The 27,233-nt window shown below is 45.3% G+C and overlaps 10 protein-coding genes and 1 non-coding gene across 11 annotated transcripts; 4 read left to right on the plus strand and 7 right to left on the minus strand. All coding sequences in view use genetic code 12, as the record gives it.

Moving 5' to 3' along the window:
- Positions 1–94: 94 nt before the first annotated feature.
- Positions 95–1,600, minus strand: THI6 (bifunctional hydroxyethylthiazole kinase/thiamine-phosphate diphosphorylase; the record flags this gene model as incomplete). Its single annotated transcript, XM_025481774.1, has 1 exon — positions 95–1,600. The coding sequence occupies one exon, from the start codon at positions 1,598–1,600 to the stop codon at positions 95–97; it is 1,506 nt and encodes a 501-aa protein (XP_025336392.1).
- Positions 1,601–1,793: 193 nt separating this feature from the next.
- Positions 1,794–3,257, minus strand: CXQ87_003293 (class II fumarate hydratase; the record flags this gene model as incomplete). The annotated part of the gene is made up of 1 exon (XM_025481775.1): positions 1,794–3,257. The coding sequence occupies one exon, from the start codon at positions 3,255–3,257 to the stop codon at positions 1,794–1,796; it is 1,464 nt and encodes a 487-aa protein (XP_025336393.1).
- Positions 3,258–3,812: 555 nt separating this feature from the next.
- On the minus strand, positions 3,813–5,786 carry CXQ87_003294 (uncharacterized protein; the record flags this gene model as incomplete). The annotated part of the gene is made up of 1 exon (XM_025481776.1): positions 3,813–5,786. The coding sequence occupies one exon, from the start codon at positions 5,784–5,786 to the stop codon at positions 3,813–3,815; it is 1,974 nt and encodes a 657-aa protein (XP_025336394.1).
- Positions 5,787–6,101: 315 nt separating this feature from the next.
- CXQ87_003295 (uncharacterized protein) lies at positions 6,102–6,680 on the plus strand (the record flags this gene model as incomplete). Its single annotated transcript, XM_025481777.1, has 1 exon — positions 6,102–6,680. The coding sequence occupies one exon, from the start codon at positions 6,102–6,104 to the stop codon at positions 6,678–6,680; it is 579 nt and encodes a 192-aa protein (XP_025336395.1).
- Positions 6,681–6,955: 275 nt separating this feature from the next.
- Positions 6,956–16,194, plus strand: CXQ87_003296 (uncharacterized protein; the record flags this gene model as incomplete). Its single annotated transcript, XM_025481778.1, has 7 exons — positions 6,956–7,097; positions 7,155–8,023; positions 8,065–8,307; positions 8,363–8,698; positions 8,758–9,061; positions 9,617–10,116; positions 10,297–16,194. The coding sequence occupies 7 exons, from the start codon at positions 6,956–6,958 to the stop codon at positions 16,192–16,194; spliced, it is 8,292 nt and encodes a 2,763-aa protein (XP_025336396.1).
- An 86-nt stretch (positions 16,195–16,280) lies between these two features.
- On the minus strand, positions 16,281–16,353 carry CXQ87_003297. The gene has a single exon. It is a non-coding gene; the product is annotated as a tRNA-Met (tRNA).
- A 128-nt stretch (positions 16,354–16,481) lies between these two features.
- On the minus strand, positions 16,482–17,076 carry CXQ87_003298 (uncharacterized protein; the record flags this gene model as incomplete). Its single annotated transcript, XM_025481779.1, has 2 exons — positions 16,482–16,927; positions 16,962–17,076. The coding sequence occupies 2 exons, from the start codon at positions 17,074–17,076 to the stop codon at positions 16,482–16,484; spliced, it is 561 nt and encodes a 186-aa protein (XP_025336397.1).
- A 216-nt stretch (positions 17,077–17,292) lies between these two features.
- Positions 17,293–18,978, minus strand: CXQ87_003299 (MFS transporter; the record flags this gene model as incomplete). Its single annotated transcript, XM_025481780.1, has 1 exon — positions 17,293–18,978. One exon carries the CDS (start codon positions 18,976–18,978, stop codon positions 17,293–17,295), a length of 1,686 nt encoding a protein of 561 aa, XP_025336398.1.
- A 646-nt stretch (positions 18,979–19,624) lies between these two features.
- On the minus strand, positions 19,625–21,376 carry CXQ87_003300 (uncharacterized protein; the record flags this gene model as incomplete). The annotated part of the gene is made up of 1 exon (XM_025481781.1): positions 19,625–21,376. The coding sequence occupies one exon, from the start codon at positions 21,374–21,376 to the stop codon at positions 19,625–19,627; it is 1,752 nt and encodes a 583-aa protein (XP_025336399.1).
- Positions 21,377–21,670: 294 nt separating this feature from the next.
- On the plus strand, positions 21,671–24,734 carry CXQ87_003301 (uncharacterized protein; the record flags this gene model as incomplete). Its single annotated transcript, XM_025481782.1, has 3 exons — positions 21,671–22,995; positions 23,031–24,075; positions 24,096–24,734. The coding sequence occupies 3 exons, from the start codon at positions 21,671–21,673 to the stop codon at positions 24,732–24,734; spliced, it is 3,009 nt and encodes a 1,002-aa protein (XP_025336400.1).
- Positions 24,735–24,935: 201 nt separating this feature from the next.
- On the plus strand, positions 24,936–27,197 carry PMT4 (dolichyl-phosphate-mannose-protein mannosyltransferase; the record flags this gene model as incomplete). The annotated part of the gene is made up of 1 exon (XM_025481783.1): positions 24,936–27,197. One exon carries the CDS (start codon positions 24,936–24,938, stop codon positions 27,195–27,197), a length of 2,262 nt encoding a protein of 753 aa, XP_025336401.1.
- Positions 27,198–27,233: the final 36 nt, after the last annotated feature.

Raw genomic sequence — 27,233 nt, forward strand, 5'->3', positions numbered from 1 at the left:
TTTTTTTTTCAAATTAGCAGAAATGACTCTATACCTCAGCTCAAAAGGTGTCTGATTTCTATATACGAATGGCTGCAACTAGAGACCCACCATCTCAGAACTTCATTGTCTGGTACAACCGGTTCAAGAAACTGGACAGGAAGCTGCCTGGTCCTTCTACGTTTTCACCAGCCTCCAAGCCACACTTCTTGTAAAGTTTTACAGCACTCACCACTGCAGAGAATGGGCTGTATTTCTCTCCATTCTGTCCATCAGCACCAGCAGCGATGAATGCACAAATAACACTTCCTAGAGAGCAACCGGTACCTGTGATTGAACCCATAAGCTCGTGTCCACCTTCGACCTTTTCCCAAGGTACATCTTCCCTCAGCATCGAGAAAGTACCGTCTACAATGTAGTCCACAGCGCCCGTTATCACCACCACTGTCTGGAATTCTCTGGCCACATGCTTACCAAGATCAACAATGTCAGCCTCCTCCATGTTGGCAATGGAGTCAACACCTTGCATGGTCTTCTCAGTCGAAGTTGTGCTGTATGAGCTGGTCAATTTAGCCATGGCTCCAATCTCACCGACATTTCCCTTGATGACAGTAAAATGTCCAGCATTGAGAAGAACACGAGAGGCTTCTAAGCGGGCTGCTGTAGCGCCGGCCGCAACAGGATCAAAGAGTACCGGCTTGCCGTATTTGTTGTACTGGCGAATACCCTCAAGAAACACTTCCATGAGCTGAGCGTTCGGGGTACCGAGATTCACCACGAGACCCACTGAAGCTGGCGAGTTTGTAAACTCATGGAATTCTTCACCAAGCTCGGACATGATGGGGGATGCGCCAATGGCCAAAGTAACGTTGGCGCTGTAGTTCTTGACAACGTTATTGGTGATGTGGTGCACCAAAGGTTTGGTCTGGCTGAACTGTTTCCAAGCACTTTGTGCCTCGGTCTTTACATAGGATGTAGCGACATTATCCAACCAAGGAACAGGTGACTGGAGTTCATTGTGGAGGTGCTTTGTCGCAGCAGCAGCATCTGGAGCAGCCATGATACAAGAAACCACAGCAACACCGTCAATTCGGCGACCTGGAATAGCGCATTGAAACATGACTTTCCTAGCATTTGTCGAATTGATGCCGCCAATGGCAACACACTTCACTTTCTTGTTGGAGTGGTCTCGAAGAACCTTCAACGACTTGCGGATACCAATTGGTCCACAGACATTCTTCACATCCTTGGTGTTTGTAGGGTACAAGGTTCCCAATCCAACGTAGTCAACCACACCTTCGTCGCAGACCTGGGTTGTTTCTTCAGCGTTACCACAAGATACACCCAAGATCTTATCTGGTCCGATAAGTTTCCTCGCTAACGTAGCTGGCATATCGTCTTGACCCACATGGACACCGTCAGCGTCAACGGCCAAGGCCACGTCAATTCGATCATTGATAATCAAAGGAATGTTTTTTGGTCTGGTGATTTCCAAAACCTGCTTGGCTCTCTCGACAAAGTCAACTGTCAGGATCTTCTTTTCCCTAAGCTGCACTATGGTGGCACCGTTATCGACGGCTTTCTTGACCTGATCAAGAAAAGTGGAGCCCTCAGGCACCATGGTGGGGTCCGTCACAAAATACAAGGAATAATCAACCATGATGAAAAGTAGTAGTCGGAGTTTTGCGGTGAAGTTCAGAAGTTGTACATCGAGCACAGGGTCCTGTAAGCGCATATGCGCACACACCTACCACCTTGGCTGGGTCTACATGGAAAGCTGCTATCTTCAGGATAATACTTTGTACAATCTATAATTAGTCCTTAGGACCAATCATCTTCTCTGGTCTGACCCACTGGTCGAACTCCTCGGAAGACAAAACGCCCAACTCGAGACATGACTCCTTCAAGGTCAAGCCCTTCTTGTGAGCGTTCTTGGCAACCTTGGAAGCAGAGTCGTAACCGATCTTAGGGTTCAAGGCGGTAACCAACATCAAGGACTCGTGCAACACCTTCTCGATCTTGTCGGTGTTGGCGGAAATACCATCCACACAGTTGGTTCTGAAAGATCTGCAGCCGTCAGCGATCAATCTGATGGAGCTCAACAAGTTGGAGATCATGACTGGCTTGAAAACGTTCAACTCGAACTGACCAGAAGCACCGGCAAAGGTGATGGCAGTGTTGTTACCCATAACCTGGGCAGCGACCATGGTCAAGGCCTCGTTCTGGGTAGGGTTGACCTTACCAGGCATAATAGACGAACCTGGCTCGTTCTCTGGCAAGGACAACTCACCGTAACCACATCTTGGGCCGGAACCCAAGTATCTGATGTCGTTGGCGATCTTGTACAAGGACACAGCGACGGTGTTCAAAGCACCGGAAGCCTCAACAATGGCGTCGTGAGCAGCCAAAGCCTCGAACTTGTTAGGGGCGGTCTTGAACTGCAAGCCAGTCAACTTGGTGACCTCCTCAGCAATTCTGGAGTCCCAGCCCTTCTTGGTGTTCAAACCAGTACCGACAGCGGTACCACCCTGAGCCAAAAGAGACAATCTTGGGATGGTGGCCTCAACTCTCTCGATACCGTTGGAGAGCTGCTGGGCGTAGCCAGAAAACTCCTGACCCAAGGTCAATGGGGTGGCATCCTGCAAGTGGGTTCTACCAATCTTGATGATGTCCTTGAACTCGTCGGACTTCTTCTGCAAGGAGTCACGCAAGTGGGTCAACTCAGGGATCAATTGCTTGGAGATCTCGGTGACAGCAGCAATGTGCATCACAGTTGGGAAGGTGTCGTTGGACGACTGCGACATGTTACAGTGGTCGTTAGGGTGAACAGGCTTCTTGGAGCCCAACTCACCGCCCAAGATCTCAATGGCACGGTTAGAAATAACCTCGTTGGCGTTCATGTTGGACTGAGTACCGGAACCAGTCTGGAATACAACCAAGGGGAAGTGGTCATCCAATTTACCCTCGGCGACCTCAGTAGCAGCCTGCTGGATAGCCTTGGCAATCTTTGGGTCCAAAGTACCGTTGGACTCGTTGACAATGGCAGCGGACTTCTTCAACACACCGAAAGCTCTGACAACAGGCTCAGGCATGCGGGCAGCAACACCACCAATGTCAAAGTTTTTCTTAGATCTGGCGGTCTGAGCACCGTAGTATTTGGAAGAGTCCACCTCGATCTCGCCAAAGGCGTCGGTTTCGATTCTCGTAGAGGCCTTCATGAGGTTGGCGGAAGTGGCGAAGGAACGTGTGAGGTTCGTTGATTTGGCAAGTCTCAACATTTTGCTATCTTTTTTTTGGGGACTTTTCGACTGAGCCTGAAGGTGGGCACGGATCCATTTTTTTTCCTGGGGAAAACCGACTTTATATAACGGCCTCCCCGGCCACTCTCGGAAATCATTGGTCGGCTTGTGACACCCAGGGTGCTTCCACGAAGATCGTTATTGAAGGTTGAAAATGGTGAAAATTGGGTAAAAGGTTGTATCTTTGAAGATTTTGCCAATTGAGAAATTCAATTTTGTTTTCGTGTGGTGTGTAATTTTGTGTGTTGTGTAGTGTATGCCGAGCACCGGAAAAGCCTATATCGAAGTGGTCCCATGGAATTCACGAATACCAAAAGATTTTCGAAATTCAAAAGTAAAAGTTGTATAATTAAAGGGTCAATTTAGCTAATTATGAACTTATTTCACATACTTTATCCACATTTTTTACACTTTTCATCGTGCAACATGAGCTCGGGCAGAGCCCAGAAATCCCGCTCAACCGAGCTACCGGATTATCGACACTTTGCAACACCTTTTCAATGCATGCAGTTCTTACATCTATAAGTTTTCTATTTACAGTTGATCTTGTAGCTCTTCTTCTGTGGGCCATGGCCAGTCCTGGAGACTGGAGGCAGAATCTGGAACGCTACGCCAGTGCTTGACATGACGTTGAGCGAAAGGCGTAGGTAAAGCTTGAAGTAGCTTCATAAGTGTATCCCTTTCAGGAACAAAATGCAATTGTTCCCACCAGCGCATGATCTCAGAGAGCTCTGACGTATAGTCACAGTCTTTGAGGAGGCCGATGTAGAGCTGCCAGGTTTTATTGGACGGCATTATCTTCGAATCATCAAAAGCGTCACTGACATTGATTTTGAACTCGTAAACGGCAATCTGACTGGCATGATGGCTGTTCCACCAAAGACGGTGATCGTCAGAGTACTTCTTGGATGCTGCTCTGAGTAGCGCCACCAAACAGTTCTCATCGGGAGATGTGGCATTGAGTTCCTGTCTGTACAAATCGTAAAGGTTCTCTGCTTGATGGGAACTTTCGCCTGCAAGCATCACACCTATATTGGAGACGGTCTTTCTCTCGATATTTGCGTACAACAGACGAGCACATTCGATGTTGGACGAGGATCTGCTGAACTGGTTGAGATATGGTTTCCGTAGTGACTTTCCCTCGCTATTCTGATACAATATCTGAAGGTACTTGCTGTGAACGATACCCAAGTATTGCAGCAACATGTTTGCGTTCTGAAGCTTCCCGATGAATTCCTCCATGGCGTGAACCGTCTTTACTGGCTGAAGAAGAAGAAGAATAATTTGCTTCGAGATGATGAGCTTTTGAGACCGTTCAAGAAGCTGATCGAGAACCTTGAGTGAGCGGTGTTCTGTGAGGAGACTGAACTCGTTGATTTTCGTAATGAATGCAAGCCATAGAGCGGCTGATTTCTCATACCGTGACATGGCAACGTTAAAATTGTGCAAGAGCTCCTCTGGAGTCGTGGATAGATAAATGTTGGCCAAGTATACTTCTACCGAAGGGTCTGGGTGTTGATGTTTGGCATGCTTGAGGAGCTTCTGCGCTTTTTCCTCGGCAACTTGCCGAAGTGATATTACAACAGCCATGAAACCTAGTTGAGATAAGTTAGCATGTGTGATGTGCTTCACAAGAAGTTCTTGTGATCTGATAACTGACATTGAGGCCTGGCTAGATGGCAGGAAGGTATGCATAAGGATGGAGGTCAAAGTCCAGAGAAGCTTGTTGACCTGCGATGGCTTGAAAAGAGCGTACTTTCGATTTGGATTAGTCGCCGTGAAATGCTGTAGATTATGCTTGGTGAGATCATAAAGACATGTGTGGTCGTAATGCACGCTGTAGTAGCTGAGGTTGGACATTATGGTTGTTAGATGGGATGTTCTGAGGTCGTAGTAGCGGCCTATTTCCGTCGTGAAGGTGTTCCAAACACTAAGTTGTAGATGAAGCTCTTTTCTTGAAATTGGCGTTCGTAGTAAGATGTCTGAATAAATGCAAGGTGGGATGGAATTGGCTTGTTCGATAAGTCTATAAGACTCAGACACTGAGGATGCAAAAAGACATTTGAGCCACGGAATGATTGTCAAATGTGAGTCTTGGTAGATTTCCGGAGCAGCGGATCCAATTATGGAGACAGCCAGCGTGACCAAGGATTTTTGGACTTGTGGCATCCCTTCAACCTGGTAGTCTCGTAGTAAGGTATCCACAGTGTGAGACAAAAGTGGATCATCCAAAGATTCAAAGTCCAGGGTTTTTCTGATCTGATTCTGAAGTGCATCTAGATGAATCTTTTGGTTTTCCCAGTCCCAAGATTCGGCGGAACTGCCTTTTAGACCAACTAGTAGGTGGAATAGACCCACTTCGACCACAGCTTCTCTGGTGAAAGGATTCGGGAGATGGGCGTTTCCGAGTACCACCAGCTCAGCATTCTCCGCCTTCTGGAGCCACACGAAAAAATGGGGAAGGTATGGTTTCAATTTGATGGGTTTCCCATTTCTGTATCTCTTCATCTCGGTCTGCATTGAGTTGTATAAGTGCCGATGGGCTCTATCGGCCAAACGCAGGTAGCTTGATGAAAACCTTATACCTCGTAAGTCAAAGGATCGTAGTCGGCAGCGTAGCCATATTGTATGTGCTGCCTTAAGCATGGTCCATCAAGCCTAGTAGTGAAAAAAGTATGCGCACTAGAAACGGTGATATCAACATCGCATTGTGAGGTTGCGAATCTACCCCACAAGTACTTGCCACTAGGTGAGTCACCAGCAACCGAACAGGCATTTCGATTAGTCGAGCACTTATAAGAGGGGTAGCAAAGCGCTGTGGCAATGTCGCTAGATCCAAATCATAGGGCACTTCTAAGGAAGAATTTATCTAGCAGCAGTACTCAACAACCGGAGAGGAAAAAGAGGAGGAGACATGTCAGTCCACCAAAGGATAATGAAGACATTAAAGAATTGTTTGAAGCAGAGAATTCCTCGGACTCCATGGAATTCGAGGATGTGGACATAGAGGCTCCTGAGACACCACCACCTACGAACCCTATTACTGCTAATGACGGGTCCGATCTGGAAGAAGGCTCCGATGACTTCGAGGACCTTGAAGACGTTGATATAGATGCTATGTTGGATGAACCGCTGAAGCCAGAAGAGTCGATTACTATCACCATCAATGAGCAGAAAAATGAAGAAGCTAAGGGCAAGAAGAAGAAGGTTGTCACGGTGCCTAAGCAAGAACGCCACAGACGAAAGCTAGTGCATCAATTGTACCTTATGGCGATGCTTGCACACGGAGCTACGAGGAATTCGTGGTGCAATGACAAGACACTACAAAAATTGCTTGTGGAGAACTTCCCTCGGGCCTCAAAAGCCACTTTGATCCACCCGCTTCGCTTATTGATTTTGTGAAACAACGGCATTTTGTGGAAGGTCTCCAAAAGCTTGTGAAACTCTGGCGTTTCAGGGTAATGGCACAGGGACTAGTGAGGAAAGATTGGGGAGAGCTTCTGATAAAGCAAGAGCTGACGATGCATAATGTGAATCAAGATCGTTTCAGGAATACAATCTGTGCATTTAGAGGCTCTAGAGATCTTGGCGCACAAGGATTCGTGAGTCTTCTACGAGGATATGGACTCAATGCGAGACTAGTCTTTTCCTTGCAACCGCCAGATTTTCGGTCGATCATGCCTGCAAAGACTCCTGATGATGAAGTGAAGGAAGAAAAACCTGCTCTTAAAAAGAGAACTGGCTCTGAGTTTGACGAAGTGTTTATTCCTGATGCTAAAGCGGAGTTCTTGCTGGGTGTTCGGGGCGCTGAGACAAAGAGTCTGCGTCGAGAGAGATCGAAGAAAAAATTCAATTTTCCAATAGCCCAATATCCAGTGTTTTGGGTCGAGGTGTGGAATCCGTATCTGAAGAAATGGCTCACTGTGGACCCGATTGTCAACAAATCAGTTGAAGTTATGCCCATGCGTAAAAAGGGCAAGTTTGAGTCAGCTGCTCTGGATCCGACATATCAAACATTGTATGTCTTTGCTTATGATAAGACTGGTGATGTGAGAGATGTGACGAGGCGGTACACGCAATACTACAATGCAAAGACGGCGAAAAGGAGAATTGACTATCTCTCTGACAAGGATGAACACTGGTTCGAACAAGTTGTGAAAGCCGTTCGCCGCCACAAAAGTTATGGACTTCCAGAAATTAAAGAGCTGAATGAGTTTCTTTTAAGAGACCAGTATGAAGGTGTTCCGAACAACATGACAGATTTCAAGAACCATCCTCTTTATGCTTTGGAATCACAGTTGCGTAAGGATGAGGTGATCTACCCTAACGACGATAGCAGTAAATGTGGAACGTTCAGACCAATGAACAAAGACAACGTGGTACCCATTTTCAAGCGCTCACATGTTTTTAGACTTCGAACTGCAAAAGCCTGGTATCTCCGAGGAAGAGTACTCAAGATGGGAGCTCAACCTCTCAAAACTAAAGAAAAGCAACTAGCTCAAATGGAGGAAGAAGACGAGGACGGTCTCGTCAGGCTTTATGCTGAGTTCCAGACACAACTTTATCACGCCCCTCCAATTGTTGATGGTGAGATACCGAAAAATGCTTACGGCAATGTCGAGATTTTTGTTCCGTCAATGATGCCTGAAAACGGATATTTGGTGCATGTGTCAGAGAGGCTCCCGATCAAGTTGATTGAGAGGGCTGCGAGGGAATTTCTCAAGATCGACCATGCACGAGCAATTGTTGCCTTTGATTTCACAGAGAAAAACTCAAAAAACAAAAGGGCGCCTACAGCAAGGGTTGGGGTGTTTTAGTGGATGCTCAGTACAAAGAGGCCATTGATCTTATTTTGGAGGGCTTAATTGATCTCGAGGAAGATGAAAAGAGAAGAAAGGTCGAGCTCACAGCCTTGAGAGGCTGGAGCTTCTTCCTCAAGAAGTTGATGATCATGGATCGACTCAACAAGCAGCATGGGAGGTTGATCAGGATGATAATTCCGAAGATGATGGTTACTACAGTGTGGGAAGTGAAAGCGAATCTGGAGGTGATGAATACAATGCACCTCAACCTCGAGGCGAAAGAATCACAAAAAGGAGGGCGAGGAGGCTACAATTGACGAGATGGAGGATGATCAGTTTGGAGGCTTCTTGCCAAACGAGGAAAGTCCATCCGCCACTATCACCGAGTTGGACGATCCACCCACAATGCATCGCGTCAAAATGGAGCCGAAGGCGGAAGAGGTGAGTGAAGATGAAGGAGGATTTCTCATGCCTGAGGAACCCGAAAACTCCATGGGTTTCGAAAGTGCACAGGCAGGTTCACAGGCAGGTCCACACAGTGCTCCTCTTGAGAATGGAGGCTTTTTTCCTGCTACAACGAAAGACAACAGCCACAGTTCAGAAGAGGATGATATCAGTGTCAAAAAAGAGGGTCGAGCTCGGTCTCGAGTCTCGAAGCGAGCTCAGTAATTCCGGAGAGTAAAGATGTTGAATCTCCTAGTGATGACGGAAACGAAGACACGGCACTCGGCAGCAAAGCGCAAAATGAAGCGATCAACTGCACCACTACTAATGATAGTAAAAGCCTCGGTGAACGAAGTCCAAAATTAGAGACAGACATGGGGGCAGTGAGCAATGCAATTGATCCTGATAATACGACGTTAAATGCTGTCAGACTATCGAGCACTGATAACAAAACATCTTCATTCGAGGAAGCTGACGTGGACGAGGAGCTAGAGGAACAAATCCAGCAAGAGGAGGATGAAATGGGGTTCGAATACAGTGATTCTGAATAAAATTTTGGATTCTGTGCCCTGTCTCGACAAGATTTTACGATTTTATGACACTGCTGTCAAGGTTGCATGCCCCAAATAGATTTGCGTTTTTACACAAGATGGTGCTGCATGTGCGGCACTAAAAGCGCAATCTCCAGCCGTTATCTCTCTCCACGCTCACGATACAAATATCACCCGAATCCGCCGTATACGTGCTCGTGAACCCATACTTCCTAGGGGTCTTACTGAAATTCACACTAGAAGGGTCAGTCAGACGAAACAGAAAACGGAAGAATGGGCGATGGAGTGGCCGTCAACGTTTTGGGTACGATAGGGACAATTCTATGGTGTATTCAGCTAGTACCCCAAATTATTCGAAACTTTCGCCAGAAAGATTGCACAGGGCTCCCACCCCTAATGATGTTTCTTTGGGCTGCAAGTGGCGTGCCCTTTAGCATATACTTTTTCGGCATCGATGGACTGATACCGTTGCGGATTCAGCCACAACTTTTCACATTCTGTTGCACTGTCTCTTGGGCACAGACATTATATTACCCACCAGTGTCCCTCCCGTGGAGAAAGCTGCTTTTTGTTGTTGGAGCCTTTGTGCTCATTTCGGTGGGTTTAGAAACGGGACTCATTTTATGGCTACGCCCACTCTACCGTCGTGGCAAAGAGTGGCCAATGCTTGTGATTGGCATAATTGCATCAGTTCTTCTAGCGTTGGGCTTGGTGCCGCCGTATTTCGAGCTTGCCAAACGAAAGGGTAGAGTTGTTGGTATTAACTTTTTCTTTCTTGCCATGGACTCCTTTGGTGCACTCTTCTCCTTGATCAGTATTGTCGTGGGCACGATGGACATCATGTCGATGGTGTTATATGCTATCGTCATGGCTATGGAAATCGGCATTTTCCTCAGTCAAGTTGGATGGTACCTAACAGGGGGACGGAAAATCATCAAGGAAGAAAAGGCCCACAAGTGCATCGAGAAAGAAGAGAGCTTTGGTTCGGAGAACTCCGAAGACGCTTTTGAAGAAGTCACCGAGAATTCTCCCGACAAGCAAGTGTAGGATAATTATAGATTACGAGAAACGAAATAACATTTTTCAGACATAGCAGTAGAATGCTCGCCTAGTCATAGTAAAAGGCGTTAGTGCACTCAGCGCGACTCAAGTGGACACTACGAACCAGCCAGAATGGTAAGGTAATTTGAATCATTCGATATATGCCCATACTAACATTAGTCTGCTTTTTCCCCATTGAACTTCGTGGATGACGTCTCGTCCAAGAAGGACTTGGAGGAAAACCACACGAGGGAGATTGAGATAGAAACGGCGTTCAAGACATTTCAAGAAGCCATAACGCTACAGAAAAGGAAACAATTCGTCGAGGCATATGCCAAATACAAGGAGCTTCAAAAGAAAGATGTCATTTACAATCATTACTATGAAGAGACAGAGTTCGTCAAGGGCTTGCAGAATGGCAGTCTCAATACCAGACCAAACGAGCTCAGCTACTTGTCTCAAAACGTCAAAACCATACGATACCTATACTTCAGAAACAGGGGATTCCTTTACTTTCATATTCTCCAAAGCGGCGACTCGTTGATCGAGGAGGTGCTTCAAAAAGATCAATCGCTCCCAGATGCCCAAGAGATCACACACAAGGAGCTCACCAATGAACTATTTTACCTGATGATAGACGACTTTGTCAATTGCTTTGTCTACCTGGAAGTAGACGAGAGTCTTCTACGGCTCTTGTACGATCTATTCACGTTCTTTGACTTGAAGAAGCTAGCGAGGTACACTCTAGAATACACACTCCTGCTTGGCCAGGAAAGTGAGGACGTCATCAGCGTTCTTCCGATGAACGAATGGGTGAAACCTGTCTGGGAAGAATTCAAGAAACGTGGTCTTTCCAACGAGTCAGTTACCCCAGAATTGGAACAGAAGTTGTCATTCTTGGCTCCCATCCGCGAGGACTTCAGATCACTGGTGCTGAAACGTTTAAAGAAACAAAGCTTAAATGTGACTATCAAACCACAATCCTCTTGGCTGGATGTGATAGTGGCTTTCAACCAGGCAATCAAGCACGCCCAGGATAAGGATAAGCAAGTGGACTACCTCAAATTCTCACTGTCCAAGTTTGTGGATCCCTATGTGGCGTCGGAGTCGATGATGGACTCTACCAGCTACTCGTTTCCAGTCCCGGAGAAAGAATCGACCCCGCTTCCGGAGGTCCCACCTGAACCCAAGATAGAAGAAGTGAAGGAAGAAGACGAGGCTCCTAAGGAGGAACCTATGGAGGTCGAAGAGGAAGTGACACCAGTGCCAACGGCCGAAAATGCTCCTGAGAAAGTCGTCCAACGTTCTTCTAGACGTTTGAACAAGGAAGAGAACATCGTGTTCGAACTAGATGACGTTCAACTCACAAGGCATCACTATTTTGAGACAGTTGCCTTTTTCAAACATCTCAACTCACTGTTGCAATCGGCGTTTCACACGGACGATGATATTTTACATGATGTTGTTTGTCATATTGTGGATGCTGATCTCACATCAACATCTCCGACATTCGTGCTCGACTTCGTGAAAACACTCAATGAGTGGAAACCCCACATTCACACAGAGCTACTTCTCTCAACGAAGAAATCGGGTGTCAACAACAGTGAGGCAGATGCTGATAAACTCAAACTTTTAGATGTGTTAACCCACTTCGGTAATCTGAACTCGTCCAACTCGGATACAATTGCGGAGCTACTAGATGATGTTGAGGATTACGATTACATCAGAGACTTCTTACAGAAGAGTGAAAATGACGTCGTTCCGAAACATGCAAGGACAAATATTCTTTACCACCTACTTGGTGGTGAGAAACCAAGCATTCTTGCATACTCATGGTCATCTTCGCTATACGATAATGTGAAAGACTGGGTTATACAGCTCGAACCTGAAATCTTCCGAAAATTATCCTCCGTCAACTCGACGGAAGACGATCTTAGAGTCTGCTTGAGCATATTTGAGATGTTCGTGGATGCATACATTTTCGTAAAGGGCCATATTGACAAAGTATTAGCGAGCGATACCAAGGGAGGCTTGACTAAGGCCGCAAAGCTGAATTTGAATGGTCTATCTGTGGACTTAGTGCATCTTGAAGAACGCCTTCGAGCACAGAGTGAAATCCTTCAATCATCTCGTCTTCAGGGCTACCAAAGGGAGACAGAATCGGAAGCAAATGCTGTTCTATATTGCCGGTATATCTGGCTGATGAATTACTTACTTGCATCTCAGAGTTTCTCCTGGAAAGAGAAAAAGTTTGTGGTCATTCACCTTCAGCACATCAACCCAGTTCTCAAGAAATTCCCTGACTTATCCATTTCGTACCCAAACTATACATCTATTGGAGATCTTAATTCTGAAAGCTACGAAAGACGCTCCACGACGTCCTCGATCTTATCTATATTCTCCAAAATTCTTTGGAGTGAAAAATCAGCCACTGGTGGAGCCGAGGAAACCATCGTGCTACTCGAAAACATTCTTATCGACAAAGGAGACGCCAACAATGGCACATCAGGAGACTCAGATGGCAGTTTGGTGAACTCCGTTATCCATGGCAGAGCAAACTTAGACAGGTCATCCCTTTCAAGTGTCAGCGAGTTCCTCGATGTGTGTCCTATCGACCTCAAGTTGAGCCTTTGGAACATTCTTTTCCTGTACTACGAAGACACAAAACTGTTCGACAGCTTTCAGAGAGGCTTTGAGCAAAACGCCAAATTTATGTTGTCGTATTTCAAGGGTAAATATTGCGAAATCAAGGGCGATCGCTCCACCATTTTACTTAACACGCTCAACTATTTTGGTGGTTATCTTCGCATCTTTCTCAAGCATTTGGCAGTTAATGATTGGCGTCTTCCTATCAATGACACTCAAAATTCATTGGAGACTATCAAAAGTCTCGCACAAATCTTTGAGCTCTTCTACTGCTTTAGTTTGCACGAAGAAGCTGCTCTTATTACCGGCGCCAAGTTCTCCGTTGAGCTGAAATCCAAGAAAGCGTTCCAGCGTTTGAAAGACTTTTGCATCGAGACTGTGACGATTATCCTTGTTTATGGTATCAATCAACTAAAGAGCGAGAACTGCGACGAGCAAGCTCTTGTGGATCTTCTTCTCCTCGTTCACAACCAATTGGGAATCAGACGTCTCTGTGATTCCTCAAATGGAGTCTTCCTCAAGCTTGCTGAAGACACTTTAGTTGTCCTCAAGGATAGACCAGATCGTGAACTTTCACAATTGCTCTCATGCAGATTCCACTATAAGGTCAAGATAAAGGACACTTTCCCCACAGATCATGGGACCACAAGGTATGCTCTTCTTGAAAAAGCAAGTGCCACCGAACTCGCAAAGTTTATTTTGCCATTATGTTTCAGACATAACCCACTTTTGAAAGTTCCAAGAAATGATATGAAGCAAGTTGCCGATGATATCTTCGAGGTTTTGAAGGAGCTAGATCTCGATTCTGATAAAACTCTTGTTCAGAACAATGCAAAGATTGAGATGTTTTATCAAAACACAATCATAGACTCGAGATTCATTAAGCGAGCCTTTTACGGTCTCGTTGATTTGAATTTTGAAAATCCAGTACGAGATTACACCATTGCTAATATGGGGTTGTATTTTGTGGAAGCAATTTTCATGTTCAACTCATACAAGATAAGGAAAAAGTCGGCACAGAGCCGGACAGTCGAACTCGAGAAAATTGTCAGACTCTTGAAGGATGATCTCATATGTGGTAGTGAGCGTGTCGAGTCTTGGATTCTTCTCGGTCAAGCCTATGGTTACATTGTGGAGGATGACTTGATTTGGACTTCGGATAAGTTGAACATCATTGAAAGAAAGGTAATTACTGCAAATCTTCAGAGACAGTCGCTCTTGAGTTATATCATGGCGATTAATATCCTTACTCAAAAAGGTCTCACTGACTCTGAGCAGTATAAGCCAGTGATCAGTGTGCTCATGAACTCGTTCGTCAAGGAGCTTTATAACGCCAATCGAGCTCCATTGGATATGATAGCATTCAAGACGCAAAATAATGCTAAGTTTGTGAGAAAGCGTCATACAACAATGATGCAACCGGTTGCCGACCAAGCAACTCTCACGAACTCATTTTGCTTCAAGCTCATGCAGCAGTGTCTTCACCTTGCGATCAGGTCGAATGACGAAGAATGGAGCTCATTCTACTATTTGGCTAAGCTTCAAAGTAAATTGTCCAAACCCCCAATTATGATTTTGGACACAATGCTGGAAAGTAGCAGAATTGCATGGACTCAAGGAAGTGCAGCGGACCCGTTCTTAGAACCATCGTATGCCTTATGTTCCTGGATCTACAAATTTTTCAAGGCAGATAAAGTTACTTTGGTACAAGCTTTGGATTATTTGAAACGTGATCACTTTTTGAAGGTGAAGTCTACTACTGTGCTTGAGAAACCTGAGGATCTCTACCGTCTTTTGATTGGCTGCTTCAAAACCATCAACTCCTTGGACAAAAGAGGCTGGTATCATAAGCAATGCTACAGAATGGCCATGATATACTATGAAGAGTTCGATGATTTCAAAGAGGCCAGGAAAATCATGTCAAGGTTCTTTACCTTGAAGGCGACGAACAAGACTTACCTACAAATGTGGAAACCGGAACACGAAAGACCTGGAAAACACTTTGTTTACATGTATCAGTACACCGAGTTTTACATCAAATTGTTGCGCAGAGAGCTTGACCTTGCATCTTTGGTGCTCATGCTCCCGAAGTTGAGACGAGCAAACTCGACCATGATCAAGCTCTACTTTGCTTGGGAAAATATCTGTTCCTCCATTTGCAAGCTCATCAGAGTTATTGCAAAGGTTGAGGATGGCTCAACAGAAAAGTTTCTTTTTATGAAACCCTACCAGAGTTTTGTGACCCAGGCAAAGCTGCTCAACGAAGCGATGAAGGGTAAAAGTATTCCCGACGGCTTGAAGCTGCACATATGCTACTTACATGTGATCAATGACATGAGAAAACTAAACAACGGTTTCGGTCCTACTTCGTTGATTGATGATACGTTGTGTTCGGTATATTTGATGGTGTTCAAAGACCTAACCGAGAAGCTTGCGTTGAGTGAGAAGGAGGATAAGCCTAAAGATTCAAACGCCACACCAAAAGAATCGACCAAGGTCAAGAGATTGGCTAGAAGAGATCTCTTCCCATACATCACTGGGCTTGTTAACACTATGAAACGAGATGTTGAATCTGCACTTAAGGATCAACCTGACTTATTCAATGAATTCATAAGAAACTACATCAGCGAAAGGAAACAGAAGATGAAATCTCATGAAGTTGAAAACTCTCCCACCACTTTAAACAAGATCGGTGAAGATCGTTCCCCAGCCTTGTTGCCTGCTCCGACAATCCCGGATCCAAAATTGCAACTGGATCAGGATTCCACACAGGCTAGCCCAATCACGCAAAACTCACAAGCTGCTCAAGACAATCAGGCTTCACAAAATTCGAATAATGTGGAAAAAGGTTCTGTGACTTCTCAAGCCCCACCAACCATTTCTTCAGTGGGAGATATGAGTTCTTCGACAATCACAACGATCAGCGATCTCAAAGGAGGGTACGCCACTCCAGCACCGGAAGGTGCCGAGGGTAGTCAAGCATCAGGTGAACAGAGTTTGTTTTCCAGGCCATCTACCATCACGGCGCCACTGCCTGGACGTACTGGTCCCAGAGCCGGCATTATAAAGAAGAGCTCGGTAGATGATGAGATTGAAAGATCTTTCCAGGCACAAACTACCCAAGACGATACTTCTGATAACGAGGGTAAGAAGCAGCAAAAGGTTATTGAAGATCAAGCTTTGGAGGCAACGGAGGAGTTGCCGGAAAACGGAGACAGAGATAGTCCTGCTGGCGGTGATAACGCAACACCTCAGAACGAGGAGACGACTGAACAAGTGGAGAAAGACTCGGAAGGAAATGGCAGTGACAGCAAGAGCGCCAATGACAACCAACAGCCGAGCGAGGGTGTTGAAGATTTAGAGGATAATGCTAAACGTCCAGCGGAAGATCACGCTGACACCACTAGCAAAAAGCAAAAGACTAAGAAATAGACGATGTCTCCTTTCGAATTTGTAGACCGAGTCCCTTCTTGTAATAAATAACTAAAGATGTGAAAAGGATTGACAAAAAAAGTAGATGCTCCACGGGAGGTTCGAACTCTCGACCTTCAGATTATGAGACTGACGCTCTGCCTACTGAGCTAGTGAAGCAACCAACTGTGAGAATTCAATGCAGGCAAGCTAAGTATACTTCTAGATAGACATCCTGCATATACGCAACTAGCGTCTCAAGTACACTTCTAAGCTAGACTACACATGTTTTAGCATATTTTGCCCAATTATGCCTCATTCTCGCTATTTTCACGATCTTCTGAAACCTCATCTTCTGCTTCTGACAGATAATTTACCGTAAATGTATCATCATCCGCTATAGACGAATCGCTCTCATTGAGAAGCCGATCTTCCACATAAACCTCCTCGTTACTATCTGACTCCTCAGCAGGAATCAATATAAATTCGAGGTCGGTTTTTCCCGGTTCAGTGGACCTATTCGCTGCTCTGTATTTCAACACACCCATTGATATTAGAAAGGCGAAGGCAACGAACAATAAAAAGTACTGAGCACTTCGTGTGGCAATGTTGGACCCTACCTTAGAGTCACGCAGATTCTCTGGAATTGCACTAGCTGTACTAGTTGCAAAATGTGCATCATAGTCTTGCATCTCAACTGTAGTGCTTTGTGGAACTTCTTGTCTCTTTTGGAAGCTTGTGATAGACAGTATATCTCGTTTGGGCCTTAATGGATTACTATAAGCCACTATTTGCCTCCTGTGTCGAGGGATCGGAGAAGACATCAGCCGGGTAGGCTCCAAAAATGTTGATGTCAAGTGCATCACTGGTAAGAAGCAATCTTTGTTGCGTCGAAAGGTCCATATATGTGAGTGGTATGATCCTCGGATTGATCGCAGAAGATAACAAGTATCAATTGATCAAGAATTTGGTCCATGCTACTGATGTGGAGAGGCCTTGGCTTGAAGACAATGGCGCAACTCCCGAGATCTCATTGTTCCAAGCAGTCAGCCGCTTATAGGTACTACACGCAATTATACTTTTTCATTTTTCTTTAAGTATTGAATGATAAATATGAGCTTACTTCTGATCAGTGTAAGCGTATCTGGAGAACTCTCTGACTTTGGCGCCCCAGATGTAGAATGCGTATGGAATGAGACAACAAGCCAAAGCAATGAAGGCCATCAAAGACGTGGCCCACTGGTCTCCCAATCTATGGTACATCTGCATTGTAAAAAGAGGAACGCAGGCACCCCAAATGGATCTCACGAAAGTTTTGGCGGCCAATGCGCTGGCAGCGTAATGCTGGTATGAGTCGACGATATAATTGTTAGCAGGGTTGTACAAGGACAAGAAACCAATGCCACATCCGAAACCACTGAAAGCAGGACCAGCCCATGAGATGTGTGGGTAGGAAGACCATGCGAATGCGAATAAACCCGCTGGAACAAACCAACAAGCTACGAGCATAGGTCTCAATCTCAACTCTGGAGGAGGAAGCTCTCCTCTGTCAACATAAGGCTGGGCTTTTCTGATGTAGTCCTTGTTGATGAGTGGTGCAAAAAGGGTAGCAACGACACAGCCACCAGCGATAGGAAGGAACATCACACCAGTCATGGAAGCAGACCAACCCTTACCCTCCATGTAGACAACAGGGTAAGCAAAGAAGAACATGTAAAGCAAACCGTAGATGACAGCCATGTACATGGTGACAAGGAAGACAATAAGCTCGGTAAGCAAAATGAAAGGTCTGAGCAAAGAGTCATTCACCTTCTCCTTGACGGTTCTGATCTTGAGCTCACTTAAAGCTCTGTAAGAATCGTCACCAGTTAACTTTCTGAGCTTCTTAGCTCTTCTTCTGAGGAGAGTCTGGTGGTGAGTCTCTGGGACAAAAATGGCCAAGATGATGTAGCCAAAGCCACCACAGATCAAGAAAGTCCAGTAGATCCATCTCCATGTGGAACCGTAATCACCAATAAGGCCACCGAATACTGGACCGACGGCAGGACCCAAGAATGGAGCGGCAGAGAAGACTGCCATCGCTTTACCTCTTTCACGGGAGTCCCAGATATCAGCCAAAGAGCCACCAATAAGACACATTGGGGCAGAGAATGCAATACCGTCAATCAAACGACAAACAATCATGGTTCCGATGTTCTTGGCGACGGCACAAGGAATGATGAAAACAAGAGCAACACCCAAAGTGACAAGGTAAACAGGTTGTCTTCCCAATTCTTCGGAGAATGGAGCGAATACAAGTGGGCCAAATCCAAAACCAAGGACGAAAACAGTCACAGCAGCCAAAATGTAAACCTCCTCTGAAACACCAAAGTATTTCGATGGGCCCGCCATATCACCAGTGACAACTGCAGAGCCGAATGCAACAATAAAACAGATAAATCCCAAAACCAAAGTGATGACCCATTTTCTTGCTGAACCAAAATTCTTAGGATTTTGTTTGTCACCTTCAACCCAATGAACAATTCTCATTTGTGTTTCTTTGTCAATTGGGTACTTCCATTCATCAGCTTCGTGGTATGTAGTGTTAGGATCCGGGTGCGTCTCGACTCTCTGAACATCATAGGGCTCTTCCAAAGGACCTAACTCAACAATACCACTACCAACAGAGTGAACAAGCAGCTGCACACCAGTGTTGGTTTCTATTCTTCTGATCACATCTTCCTCCCTAGAGGTAACATCTTCAGGTGTGTAGACTTTGAGATCATCTTCATTTCTCGAGTAAGTATCTTCTGACGTTTGACTCATTTATGATAATGCGATAATGCAACCGTTAATAGAAAATTAAATAACAAATCTTTTTAAGGCAGAAAGGTTATTCTTAAATATTACTGCCCTCCGTTCAGAAACTCGGCTGCAAATCTGGCGACTCAGCGGGTCGGTGGCAGCAGGGCCGATCTGCATGTCATGAAGTGCCTCACATAAAAAATGGAGGCCAACCGAGACGCCCGGATTCGATCACCTAGATGAGATTAGGCAGCCCTACAATTTGCTTTGTTATGTGCCCATTTCATTCGGTGAAGCAAGCCCAGAAAAAGGCATCTTGATCGAGTTCCCGACGTGAAACAATGCTAGATGTCCAGCCGTGCAAAAAGTAGTGTTCCCTGTTATGGTGAGTTGTGCAGGATTGAGAGTTTTAATACGGGCCGAGAGTGCGGTATTTTCGCTCAACAGAGGTCGGCCCTCGGCCCTTGTAGTAGGAAAACCTGCAGGAACCACCTCTCCAGGGTCCAGCCGTGGAAAACCGGTTGGTTGCATAAGACGAAGTACTTGTATTTCTAAATTGAAACAGTCACAGGCCGGATGCGGTATATACCGCCAGGACGCATATCGGCGAGAAATTGGACCGATCGATCATGGAAGCTAATTTACGGTTCGTCCTGAAACGCGGTGCTCACCTCATAACCTGCTCAAGATCTCTTGTGGCTAATATCATATCGAACTGAGATGCAATTTCAGATTCTTCCATTTTTTGTAGATTCTTCGAGCGAAAAACTTTGCCACTGCCATCAACTCTCAAATGATCTTGGACTTCGGAAATCTGCTCAAACGTATACGTGGTTTTGAAAAGATGCGTCAATAACTCATTTGGCTGGGTATCAAGACCAAGCGTGGTGTGAAGATGTTTGAGCGTTAGTATCTGCACTAGTCTTATAATCTTTTCTATCGCTTCAACATATAGCTTTTTTCCAGGGTATGTCACAATGTCCACATTGGTCAATAAATGATGAAAATCTTGGTTTCTCATCGAGCTTGTCAACAAAGAACCTTCAGGAACGGACTTGAAATTGAATACCTGGATCAATTTGGAAAGAGCCGGCAGGTGTGGAAATCCGAGGGAGGAAAGCGTTTCAAAGAATATCTTCACTAGATGTAATTTCTCTTTGTATGTTCCCTCGTAAAGTATCGAGCTCATTGTATTGGCATTGGCGGCAGGAGCTACAGTAGATGCTCGTTGCTCCAAGCTTAGCATTGAAATTGTCGAATTGGAATACGATTGATGACTCGAGGCCAGTATATCTAGATCAGACGAGATGCGTCTGCCAAAGGACGAGGCAAAGTACCGAACTTCGGCTTTGAATCTAGGCACGGGTTCTACTAATGTGGATAACCTCCTTAGCCGCAATAGATAGCTCAAGACGTAAAAAAAGGAGATTTCCTCCCTCTCCTTATCCAGAATGTACTGTCCGCTGCGAAGTGACGAGGCAATCGCACCTGGGTTACCAGCAAGTTCATTGGTGGTATAGTTACTTAGCGATAGGTTTGGTAGTGTTAGGAGAGGGACCAAAAAGTTGTTCGCTAGATCGGCGTACTCTGACTTGATATGGGAGGCTGAGGGGTCCAGCACGGCTAAGGTCACCAAACAGAATCCAGCATACTTGTAGAAGTCCATGAGCAAGGGTAAATCAGTATCAAGATGTGTGGTGAGATTAAAAGGAAACCTTTCGGAAATTATTGGTCTCACACCGACGAATAGTGGTTCGACTTTCTCTGGTGCCCCAATAGTGTATGATGCTCGACAGAAGTCCACGATCAAGGGCAATATATCGTGTTGGCTTATAAGCTTCTGCTCAAAATCTTTATACTTCTTCTGATCGACAAACGACGCCATATTCGTGATTGTACTAGCCAATGAAGCCATACACTCCTCGTCGTAAGCTATGTCTTTGCCATTGACTATCATCTCAAGCGTTTCGCGTAGTAGTGCAACAAAACTCTGTCTAATTGCATCACCGTGAGATGATCCAATCTCAAGAAACTCTGATTCGGCTTGCCCTAAGAAAGACTTTAAGAATGAGCTTAAGTTATTAAGAATGGCCTTCAATTCATGAACCACATGGTTGATATCATTATCGGGTCTGGAGTGGAACAGAATATCACGATATAGCTTGACCAATGCTCCTGCTCTCACAACAACAAACTCTAGAGTCTTGACCCATAAGTATCTGTGACAATTGATTGGTTTCCTGGCAATTGGGGAGAGTACCCCATATATAAGATCAGGTAAAGCTGATGCATAAGTCATGAATTCAGTTTTTGAAGGTGAGCTAGGTATAAAAACATCATTGCGATCAAGATGCTCCAGGATTGATCTTAGAAGCTGATCTAGATCCTCACATTCGTACTCTGGAGTGTAGATATCCATGTTCTATGTAGGTTGTAGGTGTCGAGAAGGCTGATATCTAGTTGATATGCGTGGTGCACGGGTTCTTTGGTCTGGATGATAAGGCCATTCCATTTTTTTGATGAAATACCGAACATATTACGAGACATCATAATTTATCTCAATACTTAGAAGTCCTAAAGCTTCAACCTCTTTCACTTTCTTACCTTTCCCCTAATTATCTCTGATATCACAATTACACCCGTGCACCTATCAGGCCCCGGCTATCTATAGGAAGAAGCTTATTTATCTATAGCACTATATGTCCTGTTACCCATGTCAGGGTCATCCAGGTCACTTCTACGAAACATCGCCTCAGTTTTTGAGAATTGGCCAAATAACAAGAATTGGGATAAAGCGCCCTCCCAGGATATCAAGGATTTGAACGATTCCATTTATGCATACAAGGAAAAGCACAATCTGCTTTCATCACTTTCATCGCAGCTTAACAACGAGCTACGATCCATTCACCGCAAATATATCGATGAGTCTCTGGAGATTTCCAAAGAGGTCTTGTTTCTAGATATCTTGACTCGACTACTGCCAGTGCTTAGCGCCGATGAGATCAAAGTATGGCTTTCAACCTACCTACTACCAGCAATTGAAAGCACTGGATTCGACAAATCTTTCGTCAGTAAAGCAAGGGAATTTGTCAGACTGGTTCTGGCTGAAACATACCCCACAGATGATCCTCAATTAAGAAACCGAAGAGCCTCAATAGCTCGGATGGTTCTGGGATATATTTTGCGGATCTACTTAGGAACTGACCAAGAGGCTTACGGCCTCATAGGATTGAAGTATAAAGATGCCAGTTCAAAGGACGAAGACACCCACGAAAACATCGAGAAAGTCAGGTTCATGGAAACCAATTGTGCTATTACCCTACGAGAATACGGCCAGCGATATTCAGAAGACTACTTCACTTTACTTAATACCTACTTTCATCTGGTTGACAATCGACTCAAGACACTCAGCTTGATAACGTCGTTTGTTGCCTCTAATACTTTCCACGCAAAAACGATAATCAAAACGCCTTTGTTCAAAAGCATTCTCGTCTGTTTACTGAATGATCAAAGCGAAACCATAATAGCTTCTGCACTTTCATTGATGGTAATGTTGATGGGTAAGCTTTGTGATAAGATTGCTACCCATCTACCCGATCTTCTCGTGATTTACACTCGCCTTTTGTTGTGGCTGGGCCCAACTAAGCATGGAATCTCGAGAGAGGTAACGCCTAAAGCATCAACTGAAAAAGAGGAGTGGGTCATAGCTGAGCCTGACCTGGAAACGGTTGCTATGAGCTCGCATCTCTACCACAATGACGAATTTAACCTTCTGTACTTCACCACTTTGTTGTACGCCTTTTTCCCGATGAACTTCATGAGGTTTGGTCGAAGCCCATTTCAATTCTGGACAGATTATCGGCCCAAATTTCTCAGTGAAAAGCGATATCATGATTATCCGGATATCTTGCAAATCATCAGCAGCCGAACCAGAGAGTTCTGTGAACAGATGAGCCTACATCCCAATTTTCTACAGCAAGTTTCCGCAGAGGAAGAGCTAGATTCACCGCTCAAATGGATCTTGAAAGATAACGAGGGGTTGATATCAGTGAAGATGACATCATGCTCCGAAGTCTCCGTCTTAATCCAACATACATGTTATGGCTTCCAGACAGGTTTGTTTTGCCCAAGTATTTTCATGAGAAGTTGCAAGAATTGCTGATCATATCACCTGCAGCATCTTCAAACTTTGGTCCACAGTTTTCCAAAGATACGCGCAGTGGATCTCACTGGAGTGCAAATGTCGGTTCCAATAAGTCTTCGAAACGGGGTTCGGTTGATGTTGCTCTGGAAGATATGTCAACCCCCAGACGCTCATCACTTGTTCCTTCCAGCCTCCTCTCCGAAAAGTCCCCTAATGAACCTCGCATCAAATTTAAGAATGTGGACTATGGTTTGTCAAAGTCTGGTCCAGGAACTGCATCTCCAAAACCCTCGCAGAACGATAGTTCCACTGCTTCCGAAACTGATAGTGGTGTTCTGGATCTCTTTTCGGCGCATGAAAAGCTTTACAAGATGTCAACGACTAGAAGGAACTCAGTTCAGCAGGATCTCCAAAATCCTCAGGTTGCCACAGGAAACTTTCAAGCAACATCAAAAAGTGCATCTGCCCTTCTAAACGAACAGCTTAAGGGCAAAAATAATGAAGAAGTGTCTTCCTCAAAAGGTGGAGCTCTTGAGTTTTACCAAAGAGAGTTGTTGCTCTGCAAGAATGAACTTGAATTCACGATTTACATGAAATACTTAAACAAGCTCAATTACATCAAATTGAAGACTCAGATGAGCGAATTGTCGAGAAAGTTGGCTGAAGCTATTACCTCGAGCCCTTCTGAGCAGCTGAAGACGAAAAATACTGAAAACTTGCGTTCGTCATTGGAAGAACTACAAGCATCCAGTAAAGCGGCTCTCATGCACAGTCAAGCTGAGACAGCCAAGCTTTCCGAGAGAGTAGTGGAGCTACAGAAGAGTTTGGAAGCCGTTACACTTGCGTTGACGCAATCTCGTGATGAGAACGAGGTGTTGCAGAACGACTACGATACATACAAACAATCTGTTGAGCTGATTGAAGCAGAATTACGAGGTCTCAAGATCAAACAAACCGCTGATGCCAACAAGTCTGTATCGCCTCCAATTACCAGAGAATTCACACATACCCAGAAACGTCTAGTCCTTTCATAACGGAACATGAGGAAGAGCTACAGAATCTCCGCACCGAATTGGAGATGGCTCGATCGCAAAATCACACAATCCAACGAGAGGTTCGTGACCTCGAGGAAAAATTAGATCTCACCGTTCGAGGATACGAAAAACAAGTTGCAAGCTTGAAGCTTGATCTAGGCGGGGCCGTACGTGAGCAAGTGAGACATTACGAGAGGAGGATACAAGAGCTCAACACAACGATCATGAAGTACGCCACCTCCATCGAAGAAAAGAACAACATGATTGTGCAACTTTCAACCTCGAAACCCATCAAGATCCCCGGAGGGAGAGATATGCAAGAGTCTGAATCGAGCCCTGTCAAACCGAGAAATATTCCTGTGCCCTCGAGACAGAACAGAAATTTCGAATATGACACACCAGATCAGCGAACTAGCAGAAACATGCAAGATTTCTTCGAAACAAGATCAAGTTCAGGCAGCCTGATGAGGTCCTCAGCGTCGGCTCAACTTGCACAGCCTAGCACCAGACCCCAGGCAATTTACCGACTGCCAACAACACTGTCAATCCCGATTATCAAGGGTCGTGGTGGATACCAAAAACGGTCCAAGCGTATGTAGTTGGATGAAAAACGTTCAGTGTTGAAACTCAACTTTATCAGAATGGCTGCAAATGTACGGCATGGAGCGCCTACTCGTCCACGTCGCGACCATCAACACGGCAGTGGTTTACACGTGACAAGGCTTTATTGTGAATCTCACACCTGTCCAAAAATTTCCAACAGCACTGCCTAAGACACTTCTTGAAGCTTGTTCCCAACAATGTCTCTGAATTTGAAAAAGAGAGGGAAGAAGACTGGCTCTGTCACTCCTACACAGGCAGAGACTGTTGCCGCTTCCATTGAGAATGATGAGAAAACGACTTTGATCAGCACCAGAAAGGAGTCTGACAATGTTTACTGGATTGCCATGGCTGTCTTGACGGTTGCCGCTGCTGCCGTTAGATTCACACTTCTTAGTCATCCAGCCAAAGTGGTTTTTGACGAGGTGCACTTTGGAAAATTCGCTTCCTACTACCTCGAGAGAACATACTTTTTCGATTTGCATCCACCATTCGCCAAGCTCCTTATTGCATTTGCTGGCTGGTTAGTGGGTTATGATGGCGCCTTCAAGTTTGAGAACATTGGTGACAACTACGTTGAGAACAATGTGCCTTATTTGGCCTACAGATCACTCCTGGCCGTCCAAGGTACTTTGGTCGTGCCTGTCATCTTCTTGACCATGAAGACTCTTGGATTCACCGTTTCCGCATGTATCTTGTCTTCTGCACTTGTTTTGTTCGACAATGCTCACATCATTGACTCGAGATTGATCCTTTTGGACGCTACCTTGATTCTCAGTGTTGCACTTACTATGTTCACCTACTGTAAGTTTTCCACATACCGTCGCCAGCCATTCACTAAATGGTGGTGGATCTGGTTGCTCTCAACCGGTGTGGCTTTATCCTGTGTTATTTCCACCAAGTACGTCGGTGTCTTCACATACTTCACGATTGGTATCGCTGTGGTCCATGAGTTGTGGATCCTCCTTGACATCAAAAAGGGTTTGTCGCTCGAGGAATTTGCTCAGCATTTCCTTGCCCGCTTCTTCTCCTTGATCGTGTTGCCATTCACCATCTACTTGTTCTGGTTCTACTTGCATTTTGCCATTTTGACCAAGTCTGGTCCAGGTGACGCTTTCATGTCTTCCGACTTCCAAGAGACTTTGGAGGAATCCCCATTGGCAAAATACTCTAAGGCTGTTCATTACCATGACATTCTTACTGTTCAGCACAAGGAAACTGAGGCTTTCTTGCACTCTCACAACCTCACATACCCATTGAGATACGAGAACGGTAGAATCTCCTCGAACTTGCAGCAAGTGACCTGTGTTTACGACCAAGAAGGACAGGAGATCAAGGACGCCAACTCCCAGTGGGAAATTATCCCAACAAAGGAGGTCGGTAACAACCAAGCTGTCTACACCAACGATGTGGTTAGATTCAGACATGTTGGTACTGGTGGATTCTTGTTGACCCACGACGTTGCTTCTCCCTTGCTTTCTACGAACGAAGAGTTCGTGGTTGTTCACAACGAAGTGGCCGAGTCAAGATACAACGAGACTTTGTTCCGTTTGCGTTACGCCGAGGCTAACAACAAGAACAAGAGAGCTCTCGTTAAGACCAAGGCTACTCCATTGAGAGTGGTGCACGTCGACACCGTGGTCGCTATGTGGACTCACGATGACGAAGTGTTGCCTGACTGGGCTCTTGAGCACCAAGAAGTGAGTGGTAACAAGAAGGTTCAGGATAAGGACAACACCTGGACTTTCGACACCATTGTCAACTTGAAGGAAGAAGACCCAAGAAATCACTTTACTCCCAAGAAGGTGAAGACAATGCCATTCTTGAAGAAATGGTGGGAGCTCCAAGGCTTGATGTTCGTTCACAACAACAAGTTGTCGTCTGAGCATCCATTCGCCTCGCAGCCAGACGCTTGGCCACTTGCTGTTTCCGGTGTGTCTTTCTGGAATGACAATGAGAACAGAAAACAGATCTTTTTCATCGGTAACGTTATTGGTTTCTGGATTCAGGTTGGATTCCTCGCTGTCTACGTTGGTTTTGTTCTCGCTGACCTTGTTACGCAAAGAAGAGCCCACGAGATCATCACGCCTCAGGCCAGATCAAGACTCTACAACACATTGGGTTTCCTCTTCATTGGTTGGGCTGCTCACTACTTCCCATTTTACTTGATGGGTAGACAAAAGTTCTTGCACCACTACCTTCCTGCCCACCTTATTGCGGCCTTGTTTACTGGTGGTGCTGTTGAGTTCTTGTGTACCAACAAGACCGCCCACAACAAGAAGGGCATGCCTCCAGCAGCCATCGACAAGGTCAGACTCATTGGTGCCACTGTTACCGTGGTTATCGGCACCGCTTGGTTCCTTTGGTACATGAGAGCCATGACCTACGGTCACTTTGCCATGGCCGCTGAGGAAGTCAAGAAGAGACAGTGGCTCGATATCAAGTTCCACTACGCTAAGTAGGCGCTTTTTGCGCAGTACAATCATCATATAGTCATC

This window comes from Candidozyma duobushaemuli, assembly GCF_002926085.2.
Source record: "Candidozyma duobushaemuli strain B09383 chromosome Unknown C_B09383, whole genome shotgun sequence".
NCBI classification, from domain to species: Eukaryota; Fungi; Ascomycota; class Pichiomycetes; order Serinales; family Metschnikowiaceae; genus Candidozyma; species Candidozyma duobushaemuli.